This window comes from Momordica charantia, assembly GCF_013281855.1.
Source record: "Momordica charantia cultivar OHB3-1 chromosome 8 unlocalized genomic scaffold, Mcharantia_2.0 BLBB01000008.1, whole genome shotgun sequence".
In the NCBI taxonomy this organism is placed as follows: Eukaryota; Viridiplantae; Streptophyta; class Magnoliopsida; order Cucurbitales; family Cucurbitaceae; genus Momordica; species Momordica charantia.
In genome coordinates, this window is record NW_028275166.1 from 9,017,800 (window position 1) to 9,037,490 (window position 19,691).

The window sequence follows — 19,691 nt, forward strand, 5'->3', positions numbered from 1 at the left end:
AACATTTAACTTTTTAGTGATGGTTATATATATATATATATATTAGAACGTACTAGTTAGTAGTTATAAATAAAAATATTGAGTAGTAGTTTATATTCTTCTCCTTTGGAATAAAAGTATAAGGGTGTGTTTGGGAGTGATGGTGGTCGGAGGAGTGATTTTGAAAAAAAAGATTTAAAAATAATTGATTTTTTTCAAAATCACCACCTAAGTGATACCTTAAAATCAATTTTAATTGTATGTTTTTACAAAATCAATTTTTTAATTTGTCAAGCATTATTAATGGAAATGAAAGTGAGTTTGATAATGACAAAAACTAGAACTCTCATGTTAAAAGTTTCATATTTTCACCTTCATAAATAAAAAAAAAGGTGGTTTAAGAAAAGATTTCTTTTCTCATTTTATGTTCAAAAACTAAAAGTACAATTTTTTTATTGAAAGAAAAACCTTATCAAAAGAGTTTTTTCTTTATCTGTGGTCTAAAATAAATTCTCGGAGAGGTGGCAAGTTCCTATGATAAATAGTCTCTCTTTCTCTGTCAACCTTTTTATTTTTTCTAAAAAAAGATACTCAACCAATATATTGGACATGGGAGGAAGATATAAAAGGGGAGGCTAGATGAAAGTACTCCGAAGAGAGATTGGATTTCGAAGACCATGTCAAATATGCTAATACCTTGATACCTTTCTAAATATGAAAACCTGATTTAGAGGCATTTGAAAAGAGTCCATGATTTCTTTCCAACCAAATGAACCATAATAAAGAAAACCACTGCATTACCCCAAAGCATATTGCACCGGTGGGAGGAGATAGCACCTCCTTGATGACATCCTCAATGTATTCGTGGAGTGAGAGAGACGCCGAACACATCAAGGAGGCGATTCCGAAGAGAGACTTTAAACAGAGTAGTGTAATAATAGATGGTCCAAAAGTCTCATCAAAATTAGCAATAAATAGTGCATTTATCCATCTGAATATAGCTCAACTATCTTATGTACGTATAGTTCGAATAAAAAAAGAAAGAAGAAGGTCTCTCTAGAGGTTGCATGTGCCACTCTATGACTATGTGATGGGAAATAAAAGGTATTTTTCTATATAAAAATAAAGAGAAATTTGGACATCATTGCCCATAAAATGTTTTGTATCCAACCCATTTCCCTAGCACATTCAAAGATCTCCCTTTGACCCTTTCCTTGACTTATGCTCATTTTTATGACCAATATTTCACATTCTCTCTCTCTTCTTCTTCTTTTTTTAAAGAAAAAAAAAACTATTTTCAAGAACTTATTGGGTATGTATATTTAAGTCTCTAAATGCATATTGTTTGGCAGATATCATGATCATGTCATCAAAACTCTCTTTGGACCTCATCTCCTTTCTCTCTCCAATTTGTTTGTTTCATTTTAAAAAGTTTCTTTCATATCTTTGAGAATCTCATAGAAAGCTTGGGAAAATGCTTCTTTATTGGCCTCAAAAGGAGCCTACAGCTCTGGGGAATGGGATGATTTTTTATTATTGATGCATTACTTTGTATAAACTATAAACATATAATACACATTAATTAACTTAGAGCCTATCATTTGACTTTGCATTACATTAGTGAAAGCTGTCATGCTTTTGGCTGAGAAGATACCTATTGACTCTAGATTTTTCCTAAATTCTCGAGAAGATACCTATTGACTCTAGATTTTTCCCTCTATAAATAGAAGGAAAATACTTAGAGGAACGCTATAAATCTACTCTTTGCTAATATATTAGAGGTAAATTTGAAAATTCAAAGACATATTAAACACTTTTTAAAGTTTGAGGACTAAATTACGAGGGGAAAAGATGGAAAAAAAAGATGACTTTAAAAAAAATCATTCTCTCTCCCAACAGTACCTATTAAGCTATTCAAATCTTGCACTTGGGTGTTTAGGCAAAATCTTAGCAAAACAAAAGACAGAACATGTTCTGTTCAGTGTCTGAAAAATGAATATCATATAAGTAATGAAAGGGCTGGTTTTTAATAGGTAACTTTGTAAAAGGTTTATCAACATTCCAAGTTCCAATGAGCCTTTAACTTCAAACTAAATTTGCAACAGAAGCAAAGCAAAGCAAATAGGAACAACACTTGCTGACTAAGTTTCCTCTTAAATATATAATTTCTCTTTTGCTTTTTGATTTCTGTTCAACAAAAATGATGCTACTTTTTCAAGTCAAATTTTTCCACATCTTGTTAATCTAATAAACATGTAAATCCCATTTATATTCCATGAAACTTTTGAACCGATTAAAATATAGGTTAAAAAATACTTTTAGACCCTAATTAGAGTAACGATTTAGTCCCTATGTTTTTAAATTGAGATTAAAATTTGTAACAATATAATCCCTGCTATAAAAACTCATTAAAATTAGGTGTCAATTTTTATCATAAAACGTTTCAATCTTTGTTATTTACAAATACGTTAGGTCCTTCATCTTATTTCAAAAAAAAAAAAAAAAACAAAAGTTCTCATCTATTTGTCAATCTACATACATAAGAAATTTGATTAGATCTTAACAAAAATTCTTCAACAATGACTAAATTGTTACAAAATTCAAACTACAAAAACTGGATTTTGTTATATACTATTAAAGTTCAGAAAATAAATTGTTGTCGGGCTAAATCATTATAAACCAAAGTCAAAAAATATATTTTAACCTAAAATATAAAAGAAAGCGAACAGAAACTCTAATTCTAAAGCTAGGAGATGAGGCCGACAAGAGAGTAAAAGAGGGAGAAAAAATGATGAATTTGGTCGACCAAATTCCTGTTTTGTAAACCAATTTCAGAGCTTTTAGTTCATTGAAACCAGAAGTTGAGGCATCAGACAGGCCCTTCTCTCATGTCAATCTCTTATCTTTCTTCACGTTTATCATAATTTTTCTCTCCTTTCTGGTGGGTTTGAGAGTAAACATGAGCCATTCTTCTCTGTTTCAAATTCAAATTATTGCATAAATCACTGATTGTGTTGGTCCAAAACATAGATTAGCTGTTTCCTGAGTTTCTTAATGATATGATGATGCCATCCACTGTTAGAAATCTTTGACAATGTCTCATAGAGAGGTCAGAAATAATTAGGAGATTTACTTTCTAACACACTAGAAAATATCATAAATACAGTACTACTACTGCAGGCAGCATATTTAAACAATTCGTCTCCTAAATACACGTCGACTCGAACATTTTTCGTTTGGGAGAAAAATGAAAAACTTTCTTGTACATCAAAATCCCAGAGAACTGTCACCTTCTTCCTGTCATGTGTTAGTAAGAGTGCCAGTAGATGGATCTGTTCAAAGGGTTAACTGGTAATATTGCGCATGCCTACTTTTGCAATGGCAACGCAGTGCATAAGTAGCTATATCAAGCATGTGATTGCAGGAATAATAATTGTTTGAAGTCATGGAGTTTCAAAATCAGCTCCATGGCCGTCCACCACCATAACCCCTCCCACGATCTCGAAATCCACCATGACCTGATTAACAAACAGATGAATTGTGGATAAACAAAAAGAACATTCATCGACAGGCAGAGATGTGTTTGTGAACTCCAAAAGAGGCTTCTTGATTATCCATACTTGATATTTTGAAATATTGGCAGCAATAGGAACAAGAGTACCAATTCACTTGCATTGAGAAAAGAAAACTAACCTGAGGGGGGAGGAGGCGCACCACGCCCCATTGCTGCCAGTTCAGGACTAACTTTCTGTCCAGCTTCTTCAAGAATCGATATAAGTTCTTTTGCGAATCTGGCATTAGCAGCAGTGAAGAAAGTGTATGCAGTTCCTTTTGCTCCAGCTCTTCCCGTTCTACCAATCCGGTGAACGTAATCCTCAAGAGATCCAGGAAAGTCATAATTTATTACATATTTCACGTCCTTCACATCTGCAATCAAATGACATTACTAGAAAATAATAAAAGAGAGCTATAATGGTTCATCAAAAGCTTCAGCTACAAATTTATATGACAAAACACTCAATGCCTTACACAATTCAAATGCATCCAGGTCCATGCAAATCTAGAGTGGTGTAGCATTTAGCCCTAATAAGCATGTATATTCGTTTAATTTCATATATAAGAGCAAACTTGGTATGAATGAAAAATAAAAACAAAACAAGAAGGGAGATAAAGCATCTGGTAGGTTACCCATTACCCCAAGTTCTCATATTTTATCAAGTTTTTTGTTGGGAATAAACTGCATATTTGTTTTCGCCTTTTGAGGTGATTAAATTCCCCTTCAGTCTCTTACCCTTGCCTTCATCTGGCTTTTTGACTCCCGTGCTATTGCTCTCGTCTACTGTCATGCAGGTTCCTCCTCCTTTAATTTTAATTTCTACAGGAGCCTTTACATAGGGTGAGTTGGCTTCCCTTCTTCAGATCCTTCGGGATTGTGCTTACTACCTTGATGGAGAACAAAAAGGTGTGATGCTTGCACCCTTTTGAAATACTCTCCTGCTCTTTTTGCTTCTTCTCCCTCATCTAAATGCTTTTTTTTTTTGTGAGATTGTAAAAAGTGAAGTTGTTGAAGAAACTGAGGTCCTTTACTAGGCAGCTCCTTGAGGAATTAATACCATCGACTTCATCCAGAGTCATGTTTTATTCGTCTTCTTCCTTGATGCTTCCATAATGCTTCACTCTTAATAAGCAAGTGGTTGAGCATCATAGCCACTAATTACCATAATGTACTTTCTCCTATCATATATCGACCGGTTTCTATCATCCTAGTAGCCAATTTTGCACCTTCCCTCACAGAACAATCTTCATCAGATTTTAGAGATGTGTTCTGTTCATAAATGATATTGTTAAATATGTTGGAGTTTCTGTTGAGTCCTCCTAGGGGTAGAAGCGAGTTAAACTTTTCGATGTATTGGTTATCTGCAAGTTACTAAGTCAGATAGGAACAGGCACATGTTTCAGGATCGTGTTGAGACTTGAGAGAGAGTTTGGAGTGTTAGGCAGTTCAACACTCCCCTTTGGATTTTTAACTTCTTCCTTATTTTGAGATGTTACTCTGCTTCTGATTGCAGATAACTGGGATCATAAATGTACATTTAAGGTTGTTTTTATCGGTGCCCTTGTCTTTAGTTCTTATTGTTCCTAATGAGTTCTTTCTCAAAACAAATGCATGAGTAGATATCCAATAAGTACTTAAGCCAAGTTGAAAGACGCCTTAAAATTATCACATACCTAAACCACGAGCAGCAACATCTGTAGCTGTCATTATAGGACTCTTGCCAGATCGAAATTCTGAGAGGACCCAATCCCTTTCTGCTTGACTCTTATCACCATGAATTGAAAGTGCAGGCCAACCATCCATGCGAAGCTGTCGTGTAATTTGGTCACATCCTTTCTTGGTATCCATAAAGATCAGGATTCGACTCCCATCCATGATATCCTCTAGCAATTTCACCAATCTGGAAAACTAGTCAGTACCAGTTACTTCTCATCATAGCCTGACAGACTTTTGGGAAATTATGACCTCATCCCAAAAATAAAAAAAAAAAGAATGAACAAACACAAGCACACAAACTACTCTCACTTGTTATATTTCTGATTTTCCGAGACAATATCAACATGTTGGCGTATGGCATGATTAGCTTTCAGATCTGGAGAACCAATGATGACCTGTGCAAATTAAATAATAAATTCAATTACTGTATATGGAATACTAAAGACCTCCTCATACCCCCACCCCCCCCCCCCAAGGGAAAAAATAGAAACATGAATATATCTTGGACATTACCATCCACAGCTGTTGTCCTGAAAAATAAAACTTCATTTCATGGTAGAGTTCTTTTTATATAGAAAAAACCGTAAAAAAAAAAAAGAATATTGGCATGCTACGGAAAGAGGAGTTAGAGTAAATGAACCTCACTTCCTTCTTAGAAAGTACAAGGTAAATCTTGCAACATATACTATATTTATGTCTCCTAAGAAGAATTGTGGGTTAAAGAGTCTTTACCTTGTATGGATTGTAAAGAAACTGCCTTGCCAGTTGTTCCACTTCTTTCGGCCAGGTAGCACTCCAGTACAAAGTTTGTCGATCAGGCCGAATCTGTATTGAATATAAAATAGCATTTAAGAAAATTTGAACAAATAAGCACAATACAATTTAATGTCACCACCAACTAACCCATAAAAAATGAGCACAAGTAAAGCCACCCAAAACACACATAAATGCCTGGCTCAATGGCTGGCTATCAACCAGGACTGCACCACAAGCCAAGAAAATATAACTCAGTTTTAACAAATTGTCTAGACAGCCGATTCTTTATAGTCTGCAAATTATCATACTGAAATTCTGAACCTAATTCAGGAAATCTTCTAACTTATGTCGCAAAGGAATTGAGATTAGGAAGAAAAAATAAAAAGAAGGAAGAAGAAGAAGAAGAAGGTAGGTTATAACTAATACATTTTTCAATGGATATCAACAGTCCGGACAAAATCGTTAAAATGTATATTGAACAACATCAATTGATAAAACAACTGGTAATTATACAGTAGAATAACAGCCAAACAAAAGATTGTAAGACAACGGAGGAAATAAATGCATTAATCAAGTTGCAAAACAGCCAAAAACTGAGGTTTTAGAGCAAATCAAAGATCCCACACTACCAGAAAGTTACAATTTTTTACTCGATATTTTCTGGAACTTTTACCTTAGATATATCAAACCTATGAAAAAGAATTACATACACTAATGAGAGTAATGTAATTACATCTAGAGTACAGAACTTAAACCTGTGAAACAATTTTTCGTATTTGAGGATCAAATCCCATATCTAGCATTCGATCAGCCTCGTCCAGTACAAGGTAAGTAACCCTTCGCAAGTTTGTATGATGTGACTCCATCATATCAATCAGCCTTCCCGGTGTAGCAATTACAATTTCAACTCCTGGTATTATTAATTTAAGACGGCATGATTCATCTTGCTATCATGAACAACAATATTGAAAAGAGGAACAAACACAATAAATAATTACATTGAGTAGTAGTCATAAAGATTCAGGGGGCAAAGAATAATCAATTAATCAATGATTGAATGTACTGTAATTGAACTTCAACGACCCACCTGTCTACTTGAAACTGTTCTTGTAGGTCCATTTTAAAAAGGAAAAGAAGCTACTGTGGTTGAACTTCATAAAGCCTTCTTATGGGTCACTTGAACTGTCCTTGTGGGTCATCATTTTAAAAAGGAAAAGAAGCTACTGTGGTTGAACTTCATAAAGCCTTCTCATGGGTCACTCGGCAAGAAGGAATCAAAGAATCTTCATAGAAATTAACTGTCTTTTGATCGGTTTTTTGATGCGATAGTTTATAAGGTAGTTTTTTAGTATAAATGTTTCCCTATGTTGCATCATAGTTTTCTACTATTTTATCCAATTGAAGAATTTTTTTGTGACTCCCTTGGATAGAGTTTCTCCTTCTTTTATAATTTCATACTATCGATAAAACTGTTTCTTATAAAAAAAGACAATTGAACATAAGAAGAAAATGTTCATTGACAACTCAAACTTTTGTTAGGATAAGAGTATGGACATCTTGAACTTAATTCACCATTTACCTTTCTGAAGATCACGCACTTGAGGTCCTTTGGGAACGCCACCATATATGCATGTGTTCTTGATCTTCGATGATGCACCAAATTTTGTAGCTTCTTGTTGTATTTGAACTGCAAGTTCACGAGTAGGAGCTAAAACTAACACAATTGGACCATCTCCTGGAGCTGGGAAATATTATAAAACAAAAATAAGCAGTTGGTTTTGACACAATGACCCAATTAAACATTTAATAATCTGCACATTATTTCCTTACAAAGGATTGGTTGGGCATTGACATGGACAATTGCAGGCAAAAGGTATGCAAGGGTCTTCCCTGACCCCGTTTCAGCAATACCAATGAGATCTCGACCTTTTAGAGCCATTGGCCATCCTTGGGATTGAATAGGAGTAGGTTCGGCGAAGCCAGCTTTAGCAATTTCTTGCATGACATAATCTGGTACGCATAATATGATCAAAATCTTAATAAGCAACCATTATAAAGAAAAGTTGTTCAAATAAGCATTAGTTTAGCACATGTCAAGAATGATGAACTTTAAAATAAGATTGAAATTTGAACAATAAATGAATTTTTTTTTTATAAGAAACCGAACTTTTCATTGAGACTAATGAAAACAAAACCCAGCCAGAAACAAGGGCAAACAAAAACAATAGCCCAGAAAAGGAAGCCAGGCTAAAGAAATAATGTGGCAGAATTTCAGAATTGCTAATATGAGAAGTCAAAGTTTAGTTTGAACAAAAATAGTTCTTTCTCGAGAAAAATACCAGGAAATCCAACATCACGGAAAGACTTGACTGGTTTTGGAACATCGCGACCTTCTATAGTAATTTCCCTCCTTTGTCGATACTCCTCAACCTCTCTCTCTGTCATTGCTGCCACTGATGGTGCCTCGACGTAGAAGTTCTTCTCAAAAGGAGGCAATCCATCTAAATCCACCTTTCTTGGGGCCTCAGAAGCATAATAATCACTCTTGCTAGACGAGGACCGCACTGAACTGCTATAGCCTGTAGACCCACCAAAACCTGAATCACTGCAGCAGCCAAAAAAAATGTTAAGAGACAGAGCCACATGATTTAAGAAAAGAAATAAAGTACCACCAATGCGGTTGGGTTCGTCCTAAGAAGTATAGGAAGGACAACACATCATTTGCCAACAAGAATACTAAGCTACACTCACAAAAAGACAACATTTTAAATAGGCTTATTTAAAAATGTATTGGTATGTAAAATCATATTTTAATTAGCAATTGTGGAACCAAAAGAAATGTGATTTTGATTATTGGGATGATATTGTGAAAAGTTGGCATATTCTGGCCAGGAAAAATATGGAGGAGATTTAAGTTAGGGAGTTTATTGATCTTTTGAAGCTGCTGGACATGAATGAAGAAGGTGACGACTAGGGATCCTAACTCTTCGGGCTCCTTTACAGTCAAAACAAAAACAAAACTTCGGTTGGAAAATAAAATTTATAAACAATTATCCAAATACGTTTCCACTCCAAATGAGACGAAAAAACCCAAAAATAGCTTTTAAACACAACTCTTGAACAGTGCCAAGTATCTTCAGTATAGTCGTAGTCTGAGAACGAAGAAGACGACTGTCTGTTTGAATGAATTAAAGACCTTCTTTACGAATTGTGGCTAGAGCTAAATAATATCCTCCAGAAGATAACCCGAGTTTTACAAGAAATAGTGGCACTACACTAGCAAACATTTTGGCATCATCTTGGAGCATGCCAAAATCCCTTATAACTACTAATCTTCTGTAATTAATCCCAGTGGATGTTATTGGTTTCCAAAATTGTACTCTTCGTATATTCAATGAAAACCCTTTTCGTAATACTGCTCAATTAGATATGATGTAAGAAACTCTTGGCAGCTAAACGAGAAAGCCCTCATTGTCGTGAAAATCCAAGTACAAAACAAGTAAGCTCGCGATACCTAGAAGCACTACAAAACTTAAAATTCATAGAAACCGAAACAAACCCCGCATTCCATCAAAGTTTCCAATACGTCGAAAGCAATTGCATCGAAAAACAGAGGACGAACAACGCAAGGGAGGAGAGTTACCTTCTACGGTCGCGGTAAGAAGTGGGGTCGGAGGAGCGGCCGTCGTAGCGACTCATGGCGCCGGAGGTTGCCGGAAAGAAGGTGACGGAGTGGAAATTCAAGGGTTTTAGAGGCGGGCTCCGTTCAGGAAACACGAGAAAACGAACAACGGAGAGCTCTCTCTGCAGTCTCTGCCCTTCGCTCGATCGAGCTTTGCTAATCCTACGGCTGGCTGTTCTTTTTGAGCTCACGCCGCCTATTAAAGGATGACACGTATTATGCCCCGGATCAAATAACTCCTAAATTTGCATTTGTTTAAAAAATATTCGTCATTTCAAAATAATAATTAATTTGGCCTATTAATTACGACAATAAATTAACTTTTCACTTTTTTCTTTATTTGATAATTAACTTTTCTAATGTGAAAAAAAAAACGAACTTCTAAGTTCGGGAGATGTATCAATTTAGTTGTAAATATTTAATTTCCTAAATTTGTATCCGTGTTGAAATATTTTTTTTTTATTTATAAAATAAAACAAGCATGATTCTTCAATTAATAGTATTTTTAAAATGTCAAAACGAACCTAGCTAATAATTGACATATATCTCTAACCAATAGATTGTGAATTCGATCCTCACCCTACATATTTTACTAAATAGTACTTCTAAAGTTCACTTCTTTCCCATGCTACGAGTGAGAGGGAAAATGTAAAGGCTATCATTAGAGCAGTCCAATGGAGGCTTACCAAATCCATGCGAAAAAGAAATTCGGATACAACAGCATTGATGAAACAATCCAAAAAATCAAAATATAACAAATAATGTTATCATACAATAGACCCTCTTGGTGAGTATCGTTAAAGTTTAATGAATTGTAAAATATAGGCTTAATACAAGAATTAGGGAAATTTATTTGATGGTTGATTATGTGACTTGGTTGAGTTTAATTTTTTTTTTTTTTGCATGTCTTTTAATTTTTCAATGAAAATTAGCAAGATGTGGGAGATTTTTAAATTGTTTTTCTTTTCTTTTATTATTATTTTTTTAATTTTGGATTTGATGAAATTACAAAACTTACAAAACCAGGTCCACGACTCGGCCCAGCCATTGAAGCTATGGCCCTAAATAATGAAGGCCCATCTTGCAAGTATTTGAGCCCACTAGGCCCATTAGACGCGGCTCTTAAACCCCTCGGAAACCCAGGTTCCGATTATCAAGGAGACAAAATGCTAACTTTATCGGCGACTTCGACGAGCGTGGTGGCTTCGTGGGATACTCAGCAGAGGCTTTCGTATAATCCCAATGCCCCGAGAAGGCCCGGCAAGAAACCCAGTACTCTCGCTCTCTCGCCGACCTCCCAAGCCACCGGAAACGTTACCTTAGCTGCCCCAAATGTCCGGCCGGACCAAATTGTCTCCGACCTCCTCAAGCGTCGCAGTCCCAGCCCAATTGAAGGTAAATTCATGGTGGGTTTTCTGATTTCTTTTATGGGTTTTTGGTTTTCTGCTTGAAAGTTTGAGGTTTCTTCTGTTTCGTTGATGGGAGAGTTGGGGTGTTGGAGAATTCAAGTTTTCATTGTAGTTTATGCAATATGTTCTTTGGTGTTTGGAAATAATAATTGAACTCGAAAATTGGTTGACTTGGGGCTATTGAAAAATGGGTGCAATTCAATCGAGAAACCTGTTAGCTGAAGGCCCGTTGGTTGGATTAGAAAAGTTTAATTGGTACAGCTTAGCTTGAATTTTTTCACTTTCCTAACTTGGCTTTTTATATTATGGAACACATTAGAGACATTTGGAAGCAAGTCATTCTCGTTGTTTCAACTTTCAGATCCTTTTCATTGAATTTGAGATGTGTTAATCGTTTTCTATTGTATTTACTTACAGGCAAACCAGTGGAGCCGGAGGGTCTCTATTTGGGATGTGAGCAGTGGTTGCCAAATCCACCTAAGGTTCAGAAACCTCGATCCGTGTTCAATGCAGCATCATTAGCATATATTGGTGATTGCATCTACGAGGTGCGTTTCGGGCTCTTAAACTTTTTGGAATTGATATCCTTTTGGAATGTAATGTTTGTATTTGATGTCTGGAGTCTGCAAGCATTATATTGAAATAGATAGCAACTTCCATGTCTAGAATAATGTACTATATGAATTGTGAAGTTTGGTTGTCTTCTATGTCTTACCCTGACCGTTTCTGAAATATGCAGCTATATGCTCGCAGGCACTTTCTGTTTCCTCCATTGAATATTGAAGAATACAATGACCGTGTGATGGCTGTCGTTCGTTGTGAAGCACAGGTATGTCAAGTCTTGCTTAAGTTAATCTTGAATTGAAGAAATAATACTCCAACACTGTAACAATTTTGTATTTTTATATTTATTGTTCTGTATAACCCGTCCTAGTTAACTGTAAATTGTTAGGTTAGCTTTGACTAATGTCCATGGTTCTCGATTCCTCGTCAGTCCCCCCACCCTCCATCTAGAAAGTAGAAGACTGGCAATGTTCTGCTCCGACTTCTCCTAATTTGTTAATAATCGAACCATGTTTTTATTCTATGGATGTCGAGTGTATGGCCACATAGTGTTTCCTCATATCAGCACCTTTACGTAAGATCTCTGTATTCATGTTGATTTTGTTATATTTCAGGATATTCTACTCCAGAAACTTCTTAATGATAATTTCTTAACAGAGGCAGAGAGGTCGGTTGAGTATTTGAGCATTTCATTGGTTTCCTTCATTTGGAATTTTACTGCATAGAACTCTTTATCAGTGAGAAGTTGGGAATTTAATTGCCACGTAAATCCACATTCATGTATATGCTATGTAGCTATGATTTTCTTTTCCCTGATTTGTTTGGTCTTGTAAATTTTCATGTAGGGACATCCTTCGCTGGGGAAAAAACGTTGGTTCCTCCAAAACACGTACAAAGAAGCGTGCTGGTGCAGCAGTTTATAATAGGGCGTCTTCTCTAGAAACTTTAGTTAGTCTCCTCTGGCTCTAACTTCTTCTTTTGTAATAACGTTGCTATTTCATCAAACAAAATGTTTGAAACTGATTCTTTGTACTGTCTGTAGATTGGTTACCTTTACCTGAACAATGTTAAACGGTTGGACGAAATCATGCAAAAGCTCGGCTTCTCAACGGATTCATCCTTGCAATTGATTTCAGAGGAATCAAATAGTAAGTATAATTATAAGAAATACAACCCCCTTCCATGTCTATCTGTGATTACCACTGGTTTAGTTCATCCTAACGAATAAGCAATTAAAATATTAAACTAAAGATGACCTGTTGTATGTTCACATTCCATTGGCAATTTATTACCAAAATTTGCTGGCGACCTTATAATGTTTTCTACTTGAAATTTGGCTCAGGATAAAGGAAGTACACTGATTTGTATCCTTTCTAATCTCAACCCCACATCGTGTTTTTTCCATTAGGCAACCAACTGGGTAAGTTAGGAGACAATGACAAGAGCTGATAATCGTTGAGCGGAACCATGGGACTACACTAATACTTCTAAATGGATTAGTCCATCAGCGTCTATACAGTTTATCAGAAATTGATTTTTGTGGCTGCTGGCTCTGCTTGATCTGTGTACATCTTACACCATTCTTTCCAGTTCGTAAAGCTCCGTGCAGATAGGCATGTTAGTTAGTTGACATTTGTGGTTCTTAGTTGCCTATTACTTGTACTTTGTGGGAGTTGTGTAAATTATCTTTTCAAACTCTCTTGTTATTACATCCCTCTTACCATTTTGTATTCTGGCGATGTCTCCAACTTCTATCTGCAGCAACGTAGCATGGAAATACAGATATTTGAAGAGATATTTGGCTCAAGATAAAGGATGTAATCCAGTATAAACGACGCGGTTATAAAACTTCAGTTTGGTTTGGTTTGTGTGCGTTGTTTTGGCACGAGATTATGATTCCTAAAAAGTGCCACTTTAGCTTGAGTTTGAAGAGGCAAAAAGGAAGAATAAAGTTGAGGTGAAATTACCATATTAGGACTGCTTCACAGCATGAGAAGCCCAACATGGTCCAAACAGAGCAGAAATGAAATCAGCAGAAAGCCCAAGAGAAAGGAGAAACCCACCCCTTATTCGACATCTTAAACCTAGCCTAGAAATCTTAAGTCGGGGATAGATATGGAAGAATCGTGCAGCCTAAGTTTGAATAGTTTGTGTTTGAGGTTCAGGTTTGTATAGCGTATTTGGACTGCTTCGCAGCTTGAGAAGCCCAACATGGTCCATACAGAGCAGAAACGAAATCAGCAGAAAGCTCGATAAAGGAGAAACCCACCACTCGGAGGGCGTTTGGCACACAGATTCGACATTTTTTCAGCTTTTTTTTTTTTTTTTTTTTGGTGGAGGGTTGAGTTTTGATTATGGCTCAAGTCGATACCAGAAAGAAGATAACAGAGAATGAGTGATAAAAAAAGGTCGGTTTGTTTGATGGCTCTGATTTGATGAGTCAAGTAGGCCAAACAATGGCCAACAGTTTTGGATATGGCTTCATGAGTATGTGGCAATCCCATCCCAATTTGCCCTTCATTTCATACACTTCTCTTTCACTCATAAAACAAATATGGGAATTTCAATTGGAATTGAGTTCAAAGCTTTCCCATGCTGAAGAGAGGAACTGCCAAAAAATATAAATCAATTGACATATTTGATTATTCAAAATCAAACCTATCGAATCTACTCAACTCAATCAAGTCCATTAATTTTTTTTAAATTTTGATATGCACCCTTGCGATGAGGTGGTCCATTAAATAATTTCCACAAAAATAAAACAAATCTAAAGAATTAAAAATATTATTCCTAACTGTATACTTTCTTTTTTCTTTTTCTAGTAAAACAAATTAGAGGCACGGGAGTTTGAATCTCTGACATTAGGAGAAGGAGTAGATGTAAATTAGTTATGTTCATGCTGGTTTCTTTTTTCTTTTTCTAAATGAAAAACAACATGATTATCACAAAACTCTTCATGATTTTTGATTTGGTACAAAAACATCGAGCATCGTGAATGAAATTAGTATCGAAAATGAGAAGAGAAAAATTAGAGTTGATATCTCAAAATTCTAGGCCACCCATGTCCTTTCATTTTGCAACAATATGGATGAGAATATATGTGTCATCCTCATCCTTTACAATAGTGAAACATATTTCCAACCATCACACACCCTCCTCTTATCTTCCTTTGAATCCTCAAACATAACTTTCAAAACTATTGAGAATATTAAAGCAAACAATCAACTATATTTTTGTAGCTTTAATGCACTTTTTGACACAAAAAAAAAATGCATGGATATGTGAAGGGTTTTTTTTTTTTTTTTTTTTTTTGGTTTGGACCCCCAAAGTGAAAGTGACTAGAAAAGGGCAAAAAGTCACAAATTTTAGAACATGGGTTTGGTCCCATTTCCTTCAACTTACCAAATTTCTTCTAGAATTTGTATCTTTCCTTTGTCATTGACACGTTGGTATATACGTACATCTTTATGGGCGAGTCCAAATTAGAGTATACTTTTCAATATACTCTTCTTCTTGAATTAGAAGAATTGACGTAGGTCAAGAGAATTATTAAGGAGTTTTGCTGGTTGATTATATACTAAAACCAAATCAACAGAAAGTGATCGCATAAGAAAGTAAGTACAAGTCACATGGGGATGGCGTAGTGGCAAAAATCTTGAACCTTATTCTATCAGCTACCCTGAGCTATTGAATTCGAGCCTTTTGCTGGTCACCATTTTGCTCAGTCCAAACAACGAGTCTTGGTTATAGGGATCAAATGCGTAAGGCACACCAAATCATTTTTGGGAAACAAAAAAAAAGTATAAACTTCTTCTTATTAATAAAGAGTCAAGTTACACCCCATTACAAAAGGACAAAAGATTCGGTTTCTCGTGTGTTTGAGAATACTTTTTAGAAGATGTCAAAAGCACTTTTGCCAAAATCAAAAATACATCCTACTAAAATTCTTCGTCTTCGGAAGTAATCCAAGTGCTTAATATGTTAGAAAAATTATACCAAACTAGTAGTGTTTTCAAATGAAAGACTTTTCCGACGACTACCTTTTATTAAAAAAAATTAACCAAGCATTTTCTAAAAACATATTACATTAGTCGATACTACTTTTAACATCTTAAAAAAATTCTCACAAACATATGAACAAGTTTTTGTGTTTATGAAAAAGATTTACGTAGTAAATAATAACACTAAACTTTTTAATCATTACATACAAAAAAAAAAAAAAAAAGTTTGATAGAAACCCAACGCCAACCTTTTTCAAGCAATTAGGATAAGATAACTTCATAACAATATTACATAATGCTATGGAATGCTTTGAATTGACATCAAAATCATTAAAGTGATTCATTTTTATTTCTTTCAAAATGGATATTCTCGTGGTGGAGTAGGAGTCAGCTTACGTGAGCCATTCGGATAACTTTTGGATAATTAAATTTAAACGCTCTAATTAATCCATTAATGCTTTTTTTTTTTTTATATGCCTATGATTATGACCCTTTCTAATTGACGTTTAAACCAACCTTTTTTTTCTCTCATCATTTTTCTTCTTCTTTTTGTTATGGTTTGTTTTTGGCTAATGAATGAGGTTTGTTAGGAAGATATATAAGAGTTAGTTAGATATTGATGGGTACTAGTCATTTCTTAATTTGATAGTTATTTTCGTGGAAAGAAAAAAAAAATCTCATTTTCTTTTCTTTAAGTATTTCTCTCTTTTAGTTGTCAAAAAAATTTAATTGTGGTTAATTAGTACCTAAATATTATCCTTTTCGAATACTCTATTTTGCCTATTAGAATATAATTCAAATAATTGGGTACTAGTGTCTCATCTCATGAGTGGTAGACTTTTTTTTTTTTTTTTAATGATTTTGTAAATTTATAGTCTTGTTTATATAGACTTTATTGTCTACTCCCTCATAGGAGACTCTCTTTTAAGTTTTTTAGATGCAAATCAATTTCTTCTATAACTTTTCTTTTTTTTTTTCATAAACTACAAAGTACTTGCGTCCTTTGCTAAAGGTTGAGAGTACTTTGTCAAAAATAGACAAAATGTGCAATTAGAGATGATATGGATGTAATCTTCATACTTTTGTTATAAGGAAAAAAAAAAGAAATTTGATTGCGACACTCTAACCATCATTATTATATATAAATAAAATCCTGATGAAAAAAAAAAAAAAGAAAAAAAGCTCATGCCTACGTTTGAGTGTAATAATTTAAGACTACCTGAAAAACAAACATCGTCCTTTTTCTTAACTACTCGTTAGATTTTCAAGATTCTTATTAACACACATAATAAATAATTAAATAATTCTTCTGATCAACTCTCTTTTCATCTTGATTCGTAGGTGCATTGAATTCCTTGTCTCATGATTTGAAACTCAATGCAATCACAGTTTCTTATGTTTCAACAACACTGTTGTGTGATTTTAGTAATTCCTTCTTTCTTTGCCCAAACTTTTGTGGGTCTCAATTCTCCTTCTTCCCCCACAAGGAGGGGGAGAAAATTAAGATAATACCCAAAGAAATCATTAAAAAAAACAATTTTTCCTTTTTTCCTTTTTTAATTCTTATTTTTTTAAAAAAAAATACACTTGAAGATGGGCCTAGAGCTGAGCCCACATAAAAGAGAAGCCAACATGGCCCACCAAATCCAAGTTTATAATTCATGGGATGGGGACTTCAATAGCAACTCTAATTTTGGTTGTGGCAAACTCATCCAAACTCCAAGCCAAAAGATAAGCCCTTCCTTCTCTTATTCACACACCCGTTTTTCATGGAGCCTTCTCAGTTCTTCCCTGGGTCCCACTGATTCCTTTTGCTGATGTGTCATGCTGATCTGTTTGCATTATTAGACTTTGGACCCCACTTTTCTTGCTGATGTGTTATTTCCCCGTGCTTATCAACTAGCCTATAGGCCAATAATCAAAATAGCATCCAACTTAAAAATAAAATAAAAATGATTTTTGCAATTTTTTAATTTATTCTGTTATGGTTCTAATACTTCAAATAGTTGCGAAGTGAAAGCAAAACATTTCACGTAATAAGCATTAGATTAGAATCATGTTTCTTCTATCGTGATACGACTAATAGAATTGGCTAAATTAATGGATTGATCATGGGGAAACTCCTCATCCTACTCTCCAAGGATGGTAAAAGAACAAAAAAGGATTAGATAAGATTCCTTGAGAATTTAATAATAACTGAGGGAGATGAAATTAAAAAGAAAAATTGAAACGAAATTAATTTATATTGGATTGGGAAATGGATTGAGGCTTACAGAAGTCCAGTATGGAGAGAGGGAGAGGGAGGAAATTTTACGGCCCATGGGCCAGTGGTCTGTGGGGACCACAAATAAAAAGTGCATTTATTATTATTATTATTATTTATACTACGATTATATTTTTATTTTTATGTTTTAAATAAGGAGAGAAAAGAAAAAATGAGCTGGCTTTGAAATTGTTTTCAACAAATTAAAGTGTTTCGATAATGATGGGATTGACATATGGGCTGCGTGTTCCCACCTAAACCACTGTAATTCACCCACACAATCCCTCCAATTTATGATTAATCTATAAATATGAAAAAAAAATCTGAAAAAAAAAAGAAAAATATTTTTTCAAAACTCCATTTTATTTGTTCAACCATCATAGTTCAAGTTCAACACAGTCAAAAGTTATCTAATGTTATCTCGGTTTAAAAATGGCCCCTTTTTTTTAGTACAACATTGTGGAGGTGGGAATTCGAACTCATGACCTTCTGATCATGAATATGTGTCTTAATCATTTGAGTTATATTTGGTTTGGCAAAATGACTTTAAGTCTCTCTATTTTTTTTATTGAATGATTTCGTTATCGAATTTTAATTTGTAACAACTTAGTATTTATACTTAAATTAGTAACAATTTAGTCTTTAAACTTTAATATGTAGTAATTGAGCGTTTGTAATGATTTAGTTTCTATCGTGTAAAATGTTTTATATTTAATAAGATTTATTTAACGAGTGACCAAATCTATTTATAAATTACAAAAACTAAAATATTATACAGTAAAAATCAATACTTAAATTTGATAAGATTTTATTGATGATAGAGACTAAATTGTTGCAATACTAAACTATACAGACTAAATTGTTACAACGACTAAAAGTATCTATCTATTATCTTTTTGAGTCGTCAAAACTTATAAAATTAACTATGACCAATTTGAGTAATACGTGTTGGTTCCATGTTATAAAATACGAACTTGAATCTTTTATTATTTTTTAATTCCACCATTATTTTCTAATTTCGTGAAACTGTGGCAAACAAAAAAAAAAAAGAAACAACCACCACCCTCACTTCTCTTGATCTACTTTAGATTCTACCTTTGTATATTAGAAAAATAAAAAATCATTAAATTTCTACAGTCTGAAGAGGGAATTTTGAATAAATAAAATATGTATCTTGCATAAATATAAAATTCGAGATCTACTACAATTTTTTTTTATCTCTATACAGGAATAGTTTTTATTTTATTTATTAGAAAGTCCTAAACATAGATTAAACTGTGATTCAGAGATTAGGTATCTTAATTGATTAATAAAATTTGTGGTTGACAATGCAATATCGTGTGAGGAAAATAATAATTATAATAATGTGTATGAATCAGATGGTTGCACTGGCATCTACCCTATCAAATGGCATTGACTTTTTCCACATGATATTGGAATTTTTGGACCCATCAAATTAATTGAGATTTTGGTTTGTATTGAAATTTAGTTCCAAACTCTAATCACTTTCTAACTCTCCCATTATTATAACAACATTATCACCTTACATACTTAATCTAATCACTTTTGTTTGGTCATTGTGTGAAATTAGAGGCATGTTATATATGAAGCAAATGTTTTTAAATAGGCTTGTTACTTGATTTGATTTGATTCGTATAAATTTTGTTTTGAATTTTGTACTTTGGTTAAATTTTATAAAATAATATTTATCAGTAAAGAACAATATTAATTTTAAGGAGAAATTGACTCGCTACTTTGTTAATCT

General features: G+C 34.1%; 2 protein-coding genes across 4 annotated transcripts; one reads left to right on the plus strand and one right to left on the minus strand.

Moving 5' to 3' along the window:
* Window positions 1-3,081: 3,081 nt before the first annotated feature.
* Window positions 3,082-9,856, minus strand: RH20 (DEA(D/H)-box RNA helicase family protein). Its single transcript, XM_088127895.1, has 10 exons — window positions 9,651-9,856; window positions 8,347-8,612; window positions 7,838-8,017; window positions 7,587-7,748; window positions 6,763-6,917; window positions 5,984-6,076; window positions 5,561-5,646; window positions 5,209-5,435; window positions 3,673-3,906; window positions 3,082-3,497 (listed from the first exon to the last, which is right to left on the minus strand). Exons 1-10 carry the CDS (start codon window positions 9,704-9,706, stop codon window positions 3,439-3,441), a joined length of 1,518 nt encoding a protein of 505 aa, XP_087984021.1. The 5' UTR covers window positions 9,707-9,856; the 3' UTR covers window positions 3,082-3,438.
* A 968-nt stretch (window positions 9,857-10,824) lies between these two features.
* On the plus strand, window positions 10,825-13,392 carry LOC111016851 (uncharacterized). Of its 3 annotated transcripts, none has more exons than XM_022292393.2 (7): window positions 10,825-11,084; window positions 11,516-11,646; window positions 11,838-11,927; window positions 12,277-12,329; window positions 12,508-12,610; window positions 12,705-12,810; window positions 13,005-13,392. In XM_022292393.2, the coding sequence occupies exons 1-7, from the start codon at window positions 10,856-10,858 to the stop codon at window positions 13,007-13,009; spliced, it is 717 nt and encodes a 238-aa protein (XP_022148085.1). In that variant the 5' UTR covers window positions 10,825-10,855; the 3' UTR covers window positions 13,010-13,392. The 3 variants fall into 3 exon arrangements, with proteins under 3 accessions (XP_022148085.1, XP_087982970.1, XP_022148084.1); XM_022292392.2 differs by having other exon boundaries at window positions 10,826-11,084; window positions 13,071-13,392; XM_088126844.1 differs by lacking the exons at window positions 12,705-12,810; window positions 13,005-13,392 and having other exon boundaries at window positions 12,508-12,646.
* Window positions 13,393-19,691: the final 6,299 nt, after the last annotated feature.